The 11,891-nt window shown below is 36.8% G+C and overlaps 1 protein-coding gene across 4 annotated transcripts; it reads right to left on the bottom strand.

The window, feature by feature from the left end:
- Positions 1-394: 394 nt before the first annotated feature.
- On the bottom strand, positions 395-8,236 carry LOC145773185 (arrestin domain-containing protein 3-like). 4 transcript variants are annotated; one of them, XM_082584788.1, is made up of 9 exons: positions 8,064-8,236; positions 7,188-7,322; positions 5,081-5,182; positions 4,009-4,136; positions 3,424-3,566; positions 2,311-2,492; positions 1,904-1,969; positions 1,331-1,532; positions 395-1,047 (listed from the first exon to the last, which is right to left on the bottom strand). In XM_082584788.1, the coding sequence occupies exons 1-8, from the start codon at positions 8,182-8,184 to the stop codon at positions 1,351-1,353; spliced, it is 1,059 nt and encodes a 352-aa protein (XP_082440914.1). In that variant the 5' UTR covers positions 8,185-8,236; the 3' UTR covers positions 395-1,047; positions 1,331-1,350. The 4 variants fall into 4 exon arrangements, with proteins under 4 accessions (XP_082440914.1, XP_082440913.1, XP_082440912.1 ...); XM_082584787.1 differs by having other exon boundaries at positions 1,331-1,512; XM_082584786.1 differs by having other exon boundaries at positions 2,336-2,492.
- Between the last annotated feature and the right edge of the window lie 3,655 nt (positions 8,237-11,891).

Here is an 11,891-nt window from a genome sequence, read left to right as displayed (position 1 = left end):
AAAAACAATAATAAATCGGGCGGATGGAAAACATTGCCAAATTTGAAATCTACCCAAAAGTGGACCTTTCTGAAGAACCCTAAGCATTGCTATTAAACACCTTCTTGAAAGAGCGGTTGATAACCGCTTCACTGCCTGGTGAGAGTGGTGTACCAACATCCGCTCGGTTGGAATATTGATTATGAAGCAGATATTACTAAAGACCTGAAGCCACGGCCTGCCGACAAAATGTTTCCTACGTGTATCAACCGAAGACACTTCAGAACACTACATCATAATGGAGGAGCTGGAATTACAAAACTAGTTTGCTTGGTTTACAAAAGACCGCACAAGTTTACAAAAGAACCGCACAATGATGCACAAGAAGACGATTGGGTCAGGGATTACCATGCAAATAAATTTTGCTATCGATTTCCAAAAACAAAATCATGAGAAATAAGCAACGTATGACGTGGCAAAATGTTTTGCACTCAATGACATAGAATTTCAGAAAATTGAATGACATACAAAAATTGACACTATTACCAGGAAACAACATAGTTCTGAATGGTGCAAAAGAGTAGCTATTTACGCGCAAAGTGCAACTTGCCTTTTAACGACCACTCTGGGATTAAAACTCATCGCAGAATCGCAATTTAAATGGTTAAGTTGTTTTACCTTAAACCAAAACAGATCAAGAAAATGTACAAAATAACCTACAGTATATACCAAGCGACATACAAAAAAAATCTTTTTTAATCATGACATCATGCTTTCCGCATGTGAAACTTACAACTACTCAGCAACATGATATTAAGTATTAACAGGTAAAATATGATTTCACAAAATTAATATGTTTTAGTAAGAAACTATATTGCAATGCATTGTGGAATCATTCATAAACATTTTTCCATTTGATCTTTACTTTGAGTCAGTTAAAGCAGATTGACTTCAATCGTAATAGGCATACAGTGGAGAGAAGGATGTCTGTCCCATCCAATGATCATTATCATCCATCTCTGATGCTCATACTTCCACCAGCTACGGACGCGTAAGATGGAGGAGAAGCTATCAACAAAATAGAACAATTTGAAATGAAACGTTTAAAACAAGACATTTTGCTTCATTGGGATTTGGGACCAAATGGAAAACAACTATCTTGGTTTTAGTTTGACTAGACTTTTGTTGCTTTGAGTTGTTTGTTGTGTTAGATCAGTAACCGAATTGCACTGCATGTTGTCACAACTGATATGAAGTAAAATGATTTCATTGCAAAACCTAAATTGGAGCATATAAGTTTTGACTATAAAACATATACCGGTACTGTAAGCTTGATAAAAAAAAATCTTACGATGAGTAGTTGGAGGTTGATCATTGTGTTTGGACATCCCTGGGAGAGAAGCAGCCATTGAAGAAGTCGTTGGTTCGATTGGGGGCGCAATGACATCGGGAGGCGCAGCATTGTTGGAGGATGGCTCTCGTAAAGGAATGGTGCCCAATGTGATTGGGACGCTGACCTTGAGGTTTCGGCCGCTTGGAACAACCACATAAAACTGATGAAAAATTCGTAAAAGTTTGAACTCTTAAATCAAAACCTACTTCATATTTCCTTGTAACTGAAAGCGAAATAGCTTTGACCAAACCAGAAAATTTCAAGTAGATTGTTGTTACACTTCCTTCATGCAATAACTTAAGCATCTTGGACAATTCAATAAGACAATTTAGCGTAAATTATTATTTGTGAAATGTAACTTTATATTGAAATTTTTGTGGTATTCTAATGATTACACGAAATATAGTTTTGCTATACTTGGCCTCTCTTTAAACCAAATGTCGATTTATGGTTTCTATCAATGGAGAAAAAGGAGCTGTCCATATTAAACTATAATTTTGTGATCGATTCAAGCAATCACTGTCTACTAACCTTCAACTTGTAGGTGATTATGATTAAGCCGCAGTGTTGAAGGAAGGATGGTGGAAGTGCAGGAATCTAAGTAAGAAAAAGGAGGTTTAATTCAACACCAAATTAACACGTAACATGGAGTGTAAATGAAACAAAAATATTGGTTAAATCGTGTACGAAATAAGTAGATACTTCGCTTTTTTCCTAGAGATTATTCCAGCTAACCGGCGGTTTTGTGCAAAATCTCGACCAGACTGGAAAGCAGCAAAGAATCGCACGGTCAAATCATACTGCAAATATTTTGCCAAGATTCTGGTTTGACCTCTTCTTAAACGAAATTTTACGATATGGACGGAATAAGAATACTTAAGTTTTTTCAAATTATATATTTTTACTTATTTATTTTACTAAAAAAACTGTTCACAAACATTTCCTGTGAAAGTGAGGCAACACCTGTAGTCTTTCATTCCTCCATTCAATCGAACCTCCTCTCCTGCATCCTGGTCCCTTAACAGAGGCCACTTTCTTTTTTCTCGTACATGATTTAAGTGGGACTCGATAAGTGACTTGCTGTTCAAGTGCAGCCTTGGTGCTGGACATGCCAGACAAACTAAAAGATAAATAGTTGAAATTATAGTCTACGTCATTGAAGAATGATTTAACCCTTTGAAGGTTGGGGGAGGAGCTGTCAATTTAACTTTTTGTATCAACAGTTGTATCTCTAAACCACTGAGGCTGCGACTACGAGATTTCTTGACTTTTCTTAACTTTTATTCATCTCTATTAGGCTGAAATTTTGAGCGAATAAAGGTTATAAATTGAGAGATATAAGGCATTTCTTAGCACATCATCTGAAATATTTCATATTCTATGGTTCAAAATTTTCCCACCAGCTGGATGAAAGTAATTAATGTGGCCCATGTCTCGTTAATCCTACTGTTTCACAGCGTGAAGGGAATTGCCTGTATGTAAAATTATGTAAAAAAATTTTAATCACAACACTGCAATGCATGTTTTTCATTACTCTACCAAAAAATAATGTGTAAACTCACTCTACAATTACAATCATAAATCACCTCAACATTTCAACGTGTATGAGCAGTTCTAAAATTCACATAGTTTTAATTTTCGGATATGCTCAGCGTGAATAATTTCACAAAGTGAATCCCAAATTTTGAAACCGTGCCTTAAAAAATAACAGAGATATTACTCCTAAAACATAAGAAGAATCGACAGCCCCCCCCCCCTCCCTTCCAAACTGAGCAAGACTCCAGGAGCCCACCCTTCTAAGGGTTAATTTCGCAAAGTCATTTAAGCTAAGCCATGTGCAAAGTTAATGTTCATATCTAAATTTCGTGCAATTTAATATTCAAGCAAATAAAAGGTTAAACACAATAAAAATACGTGATCATAACAACCCATGCTTGAAAGTATTCAGACTTTTGGGTTGAGACGTGTTTTTTGCGCTTTTTTAACTTTTTCTTAAAACTGGAAGGAGTTAGCTTTATCCATTTAAAAATAAAGTGAGAAAACTCATTTACCTGGCATTGTTAACACTTGCATTGACCATTATAAACTCTCCAGACACATAACCGGATTTGTCGAGATGAAGTTGCGCTTCTATAGGTCCACTGGTGCAACATAGACAGCATAATGTTTTTGAATCATTGCTTGATACAGGCGACTGTTGAAAAAAAAAGTAAGTGTTGAAGGACTCAGTTCCAATAGCATCGGCAAACCTGATATTTTTTCACCACTATTTTTTTAGCAATAACGTAATAGATTTTCTATGGTAAGATTGTTTGTTGTGTTATATTCTATCTCATCCAATATGAGTCACATAACTAGGTGGTCTCAACTGCAGCAACACCAAGTCAAATTAAAATATGGAGAGTAGGCTATTCTTAAAATTATTAACACGCTATAAAGAACACAGTAAGCGCAAGCGAGATGTTAATTAAGAAAGAAGATTGCGTTGGAATAACGTATATAGTATTACAAACATATCAGAAAGTTAACCTGAAAACGAAGAAGAGACAAGAAGTAATACCAAATCGACTACTTAAATTATACGTTTTTAAACATACATAAATACAGTACATACTGAGCGCAAAACAATTGCATACCCTCAAATTAGCATTAAGGTTAAGATCCAGCATGTCAAGAACTGTGAATGCTATTTTTGTGTTGTGGTTAAACTTCCGTGGTCTTTCAATTGTTGCTTTGATGGTATATCTGACATGGCCAACAGCACCTGTAAGTTGGTTGTGAGGTTATCGAGTGGATACTTTGTCAAGTAATAAACTAAGTAGGCCTAAGTTATTATCGTCAGCATGTGTGGAACTGAATGCTTTGACGATATCAATCACCTGCATCGCTTGAGAATCTTTGAAATGATTTTGGGTTTTGGAAGTGTTGCTGAATATGTTTGGTTTGTAAAATCGCTTTCACAAAGCAACTATTCTCTTTGAACATCTTCTTTATTTTACAAGTGTAAAATATACAAAATCCACGTTCTCTTGTGCCATGAGAAAATAATTTTTTGAAAACTTTTCAAGATCCAAAAATTAGTAAACAATTTATCGTTTGAAAGCATAACTCAGACAGCAAATCAGTCGTTGTATACATTGATTCGATGACTGCAGACGTTGGATCAATGTAAAAACGACTGATTTGCAGTCTGGGAAGAGGTTAATGCCTGAAAGTGGTAATAAATATGAAACGAAATGAACAGAACTAATAATTTACTAAGCGCTACAATTTCTTAAACTATGAGATGATGATGGCATGCAAATTGTTTCACATCTAAAAGATGGTTCTTCTATCTTTATAGACAGATTTAGCGTCTGCAACGTTGCATCAATGTAAAAATGATAATTTGCTTGGGGCTACTCAGTAAAGTTATCCAAACGTACGAGGAGCATTTCTCTTGCAATGAACGATTCTTTAGCTCCATCAATTCTTCCCATTGAATGGTGAACATTTTTCATGCAGTTGTTTTCATTCTGCGTTGCAAACTCTTGACCCAGAATGCTTATCGAATATTTAATCAGTTCAGGTAAGGTTGATAAGGACGTCAAGCACAGTCAAAAACATGTTGTCATAATTTTTAAACTCTAAAATGCTTTGCTGCTGCAAAAAATCTGTTTGATCACAATTTTAAGGTTGGCACAGTTTGCTTCTATGCTCATTGTTCACCTTCAAATGAAGATGGTAAGTTGATTGGGAGTTGGAAGCTGAATGGATAAACGTTTTCGCCAACAGGGATTTGCTTGGCTTCTTCCATGTGTCCACCCGAACCTACAGAAAAATATTGATTTTTTAAATGGTGTGATGCTCTGATTGATTGAATCTTCATTCCAGGACTGAAAAACCTTTTTTGATATCTTAATTCTGGCAGTTTCGCATGGTACTTTTAGAGCACGGGTCGGCAACCTTTAGCATCGAAAGAGGCGGAGCCATTTGGTCTCGTCTCCATCAAACTAAAACCTGCTCTGAGCCGCACCATCTAATTGACTGCTTACAGCAATAACCTAACGCTTACAGGAAAGCCTTTTGTTCGAGTTATTCGGCTGCACCCTGTAGAACTGATTTGTAGTTACCATTCCAACAGTTGTCAACTCTTAACATGACTGGGAATTTCGTGGGGAACACAACTAATCGGTTCATGGTCACCTCAATTATTGCACCACAATGGTTTAATTTAGTACAAAGTGTATCACGTGAGCCAGAGCGCAGAGATAAAAGAGCCGCATGCGGCTCCGGAGCCGCAGGTTGCCGAACGCCAATGGTGCCACTCCTAGTGTTTTTCCACTAGATCTAGTGTTTTTGGATTGCATCTAGTGTTCTAGTGTTTTTTTTACTATCTAGTGTTTTTTTTAGCGATTTAGCGCTATGTTAGTGTCACTATTAGTGTGCATAAGTTTGGGCAGTGTTCAAAGTAGCCCCACCTATTTTTTGTTTAGCTGCATCAATGTGTTTGTAGTGCTTTTCAAAGTGGACAGCGAGTTTTTTGTCTGGTTACACCCAATGATGACCAAACTTGAGATATTTAGCATAAATACTTTAAAAATACACACAAATAACTATGAAAAGTGTTCAAATTAGATTAAAGTAGGTAACGTAGCCTACCTAATGGTAGGCTTGCATTTCGTCGGCTTACATTTGATGAGTGTGGAGTTCTTAGACTACACTACCTCAGAGACTGAGTAATATTGCGCTTTTGACAATATATTTGCAAAGGCCAAATTTAGGAAAAATTTAGGCAAATTTTGTTCGCCCCCCAAATTGCTTTTCTCTCCTACGGCTATAACTTCAGGGCTCTCACTTTCAAGGAAATTCAGCTCTATTTTGAAATTTTAAGGACTTTTAACACTCACTAACGCAATTGGCTGTCATTTTTGTACATTATGCATGTAAATGATCGTGTATTTATGATACCAGCGTTTTAGTGTTTTTTTTTCCAGTCAAATCTTGTACTTTTCCATGACAAGAGAGTGGCGACATTGCCGACCGCTGTTGTAGAGGCTTTGAACCATTGACGCAGGCCAGTCACCCAGATAGACAGAATGAAGTTGGAGCTTGATATTGAAGTGGTGTTGCTTGTGAATCATTCCATCAACTAAGTGCCGCTGAATGGAGAGCCGTTCTTGGAATGCGCTGCTCAAGCGCACACCCCGATAGTCCAAACAGGGCCTTCGACCTTGACGTTTCTTCGTTAATAAAGTCAGACCGGTGCTTTTCAACCTTTTTTTAACAAGTACCAAATTATTAAGAAAAGACATGACTTGTTTTTAATATCTCAAGTTATAGATAAAGTTAGTAGATACAGGTGATGTAAAGCATTTCAGAGCTTTTTTTCAGTTCAATTAGTTTTTTATTTCTGACCATCACAACGAAAAAACAATATACGCCAATCATGGCAGAGGTCTAGAAAAAGATAGAAGCGACAAAACGCGGTCGTCATAACGTGTATGATACCAAAGCAGAATAACCAGTTTAAAATATGGCACGATTGCAACACCTTAACAGAATTTTTTTTTTAATGTAGAAGAAAAAGAGAGGAAAATAGGCTAGTAAAGTTTGTTTTGTTTTAACAATTTAGATATCGTGATAGTCAAAAAAAAACAAGACAAAAAGACAGTTTCTATGTTAAAGAACATTCATCAGTGCTAACGTTGCTGGTGCATTCAATCTTGAGAATAGTTGGAGCCATTGACAGCAACTTTGATTTAATGACAACTAGAATAGCAAAAATATGGATCTAGTCTTTTAAAGTTTTATAATACTTAGGTTAACAAGTTACCTTCTCCAAAAACGTAAATAACTTGATCAAAATATTTCTCTTTTGCTTTGTAATGGACAGTTGTCTGTTCTTGCCCGGAGCCTTCCCTTGCAGTCCAATGCACAGAAGCTTGTCCGTGGAAGTTTATTTCAATTGCTGAATAACAATTACAAATGCAAATTTGACCAACGTTATGTGTACACTAAAAGTTAGATGACATAAACTAAAACTTTTTCTCCAGACACACTGTGGCGCTTCATGCAGATCACTTCAACCTTATGCAACCATGGAGAGATTACTGGAAAAATATATGACGAGTGGATTAGCTTCGTCATAGCGGATACTAAAGTAGCTACTAGGCTACTTGGCTCAGACCTGTCAAGAATAGAATGAATTAATGACGTTAATTTGTCTTTACACAGGTGTTACTGTAGTCGCTTTAAACATAATTATGTTTCACTTGGGTTTGTGTGATACACCAGTGTGCACTTGTGGCAAACCTCAAACAGCACATCATACATCATTGTGCAGTTTTTCGATCTACACGGCAATTAAACCTCACAAACTCTAGTAACGTATTAAAACTTCAAGTCAGGGAGGTGTTGCCTGAATCGTTGCCTCATAAACAAGAAGAAGATGACATAAAATGAAAGGATATAACTAGAGAACATTGGAAAAAGGAGTTTTAATTTAAATACACTAAATAGCGTTGATAAAGTTTTTTGCAATTGGCGACCTCAAATGTGAATACGCTACGTTAAGTCAAATTTTATGTCTTTCATTACATTGTTACCACCATTCACTTCTATTCACATCACACAAATTAAAGATCATAAGTGAGCTACAGTAGTGTAGATGATAAATACTGACATTGCAAAACTGTATTTTTTCACTTACTTCGCATATCCATGGGAGCACTGAGCACAACGAATAGAGATCCAGAAATAGTTTGTCCCGGATTGTATATAGCATTGTCGTTGTCGTTAAACGAGACGTAGAAGCTTGTTAGCTTCCCCATTTTATAAGCAGGCTACATACCTAACCATACAACTAACAAACCTGTAAATACTGTACATTGCACATGCACAACTGAAAAGCACAACATTTATGATCAACGCATAAATTTTTATCAAACTTTGATTTGTATAAAAAAAAAATATTCTAACGTTGCTTGGAACCAAATGCGTTGAAAAGGAAAATCTTAATCAAAACACATTAGAATTGGTCATCGATAGTTTAAAAACCTTAAAAAGCACTACAAATTATTAGGCTACTAACTGGTTGTTTTTTACAGTGTGAATTATTTATCGCCACAGGATTAATATGCATAAAAAACAAGTTTGCCTAAAGAAAATTTTGGTGTGTTTTGTTTTTAATATTGAGTCATCATCTCCGCCGGAAGCAAAGTGTGCATCAACACGGGTCATCTGTCTCTATGAGTCACGTGTTTTGAACTAGCTCACCCAGTGTCGCCGAATCGAGTTCGGTCCATGCCTGGATGCTTCTAAATGTGATGCAAACGGTTACCGCAAACCAGAGTTTCCCAAACTGTGTGCCGCAACACACCGGTGTCCTGCTTTAAACAGTATTACACCGCGAAAGAGTCTCAAGTGTGCCAGAAATATCTGGTGATTTGAATGTTGCAACTATAGTGCAAACCTGTGAAGTGTCTAATTAGTTCACTTCAAAAGAACGCATTTCTTTTCGTGTAACAGCAGCTTCACGATAAATTGTCGACAATTAACTGCGTTATGAAAGTTTTGCATAACTTTTCCCAATAATTCCGCCCCGTTTTCTCAGTGGTTACGCGCCGGGCTCAAGATCAAGCAGCGCTGGTTCGACTCTCGGGGCGTGCGCTTGAGCAACGCATTTCAGGACTGCTCTCCATTCAGAGGCACTTAGTGAATGAAATAATTCCCTGGCAACAACACTTCAACAATCGGAAAACTTCACTCTGTCAATCTCGGTAACCGGCCCTGCGTCAAGAGCCTCTACAACAAGTATGCGAAACTACCAGGAATAACCTAACAAGGCTTTGTCAGTACGAAGATAAAAATTCAAAACTAAACCAAACCCAGTATTCGACATCAAAATAATAAATGATAATCATTTACCTTTTTCATTCTACCAGACCATCACAGCTTTCGATTTCTCACCAGACGTTTTGTAGAGACCGCAATGAAAATTTACTCAAAAATCAGCGAGTTTATGTGTATGGATAATTAAAGTGGAGCAATAATAGACGAGAGGCAGATGTTTGTAAAATAGAAGTGCTTTAAAAAAATCTAAACTCGCTACTCGACAGCATAGCGAGTTAGCGACAATTACAATATAGATTCACGTGTGGCGATTCCATTATTTACATTGCAGTAAAAGTACGTGATTTTACTAGTAGATCTAAACTAAAGCTTATAGCCCAGTGAGAAAAATACAGCAAACGTTTAGTAACATCTATCATGTATAATTTATTCAACTTAGCAGCTTCAATCAAAAAGTTAGTGAAGAGCAATCTTTCTGAGAAACAATGTCGTAGTGAGTCAATGTGCTGCGGTAGATTCCGAAATTCTTTTAGTGTGCCACAGTCCAAAAAGTTATAAAACCGCTTGTTTTAACCAATCCACTCTTAGGATTCATTTTAAATTGATGCATCATCGAAAACAAATGAAAATTAAGAAATTGCGGCGCTGCCGCAGTCACACACAACACCCTTATGCATGACATAAGCTACAAAGGTCTTGGGGTCTGTGATTGGGAACCACTAGTAGCGTTGACAAGGGAATCCAGGAGTACTTTTGAACCAGGGCCCAAGATAATTTTAAGGGCCAGAACTTTTTGAGAGTCCAAAAAACATGAAGAAGCCATAGCGTATTTTTTGGATACAGTGCGTTTTTCCATAAATGTCTTAATTTGGAGCACGCAAGGATCTCATTGATACTGGGCCCAAAGTATCATCCCAACGGCCCTTGGGCTACTGCTTTGAAGGAAAAAGTCTATCGCAGCATAAGAGACAAATTAAAGTCGGTACAATTAAGCTTTTTTTACTCCTTTTGTTGTTTGAGTAAGTTTGTTAGTGGACAAGAACTCATTTAAACGTAACAAACTACAAACGACATGTTGTTTTTTAAACCAGTAGGCTACAAAACAAAATTTCCAAAATGAAAATGGATATTCTTAAGAATGCCTAGCCTACCCATGGAATTATTGCTTTACATACACTCCTGTAAACTGTAAAAATAATGAAATGTTAACATTAACTACATTGAAAATTGAATGAGGCTGTAAAAACTACATTCTTCACCGAACTGGTACAGTAGATGGATGCTGTGTTTGTGACGTTTGGCTTCAATCACTACAGCTCGAAACTATATTAGTCTCGCGCTTGCCTCCAGATGATCTCACATTTTTTGTACCTACGTGCTTCTGCGACACGGTTCAAAAAGACGAAAAGAAACCGTCAGGTAGCCTACACACCATCATGCGTTTGAGTAAAACAGACGAAAGGTGCATGCTTGAGACTTTAAGATTGAAACATTTCTGAAGTCTGGTTAATTAGTTATTACCTTCATCATCCCCTTCCCAAGATTTCACATCAAAGAACGTTGTCACGATGGATCTAGCTGTACGCGATCAAAACATTGAGGGAAGCAAAATCACACATTGCCCAAATATAGGGGAGAACCTCCATCAATGGGACAAATTTTGCGTTTTGCTAAAAAAAATTAATTTTGTAAAGAAATGCAGTGCTTTTTTTACAACACTTATGCCAATGCATTTTTTTTTTCAAATGACACATGGTTTGATTTTATTATCTCCAGTGGTTTAGAAATAACGCGCAGTTTTTTAAGGCTCCACCATTGGGACAGGCAATTTCTAACTATGGGACACAATTTATTAACTGTGTAAATGCATATTATAAACTTGACATTCACTTTGTTATTGATTATGTTTGCTGTAGTGCATTATCAAAGTTTTCTAAATTTTTCTCATCTTCATCATTAAAAATCTTTTTGACACCATGATGAGGTTGAAAACGTAGATTGCCTTAATCATTATTTGCTTGGGCTCTTTTGTATGTGTCAACTCAGTTTTTCAATGTTTGTCTTAGTATGTCAAATGTTCTTGCTACAGGTCTATTTTTTCCGGTTTGTATTGCTTTTTCAACTGCAGTTTTCATAGTTAAAGGATCTGTGTTTCTCTTTTTACGAATGAGTCGAGTTGATTTACAGTGTCCCATTGATGGGCAAGACCTGCTGTCCCATTGTAAGATGCCGTCCGCAAATGCAAAAAATCAGCTATTTTCGTAAAGACTAACTCACTGACAACAACGTTTTGTCCTAAGAACTGCCAGACATATAGACTATGCTACCATGCTTTTTCAACCTGCTTCGCCAAGTATGTACAAAAATATCTTCAAGACAAGTGACCTATCTTTTTTTACTTTGGGTATCAAAGAACACACTTTCTTTAACAAACCAGCCATGCATGCAAATTGAAGGATCCCACTGTTGGTACAAGCTATAGACTCAAAGCGTTGCTCAAAGCCCTCTCTAACTTGATAGACTACATGGCAAATTGAAATTCGTCATATACGTTGTGCTCGCTTGATCAACCAAGCGTGGGAGACTAAGTGTCCCATTGTAGAATCGTCACAATGATGGAGGTTCTACCCTTCCCCTACCCAATTTGTTACAAACTGTCATAACATACAGCACTAATAACGAAGTC

The sequence above is a fragment of the Aplidium turbinatum genome, chromosome 1, assembly GCF_918807975.1.
Source record: "Aplidium turbinatum chromosome 1, kaAplTurb1.1, whole genome shotgun sequence".
Classification (NCBI taxonomy): Eukaryota; Metazoa; Chordata; class Ascidiacea; order Aplousobranchia; family Polyclinidae; genus Aplidium; species Aplidium turbinatum.
This window is presented reverse-complemented; position numbering and strand designations above follow the sequence as displayed.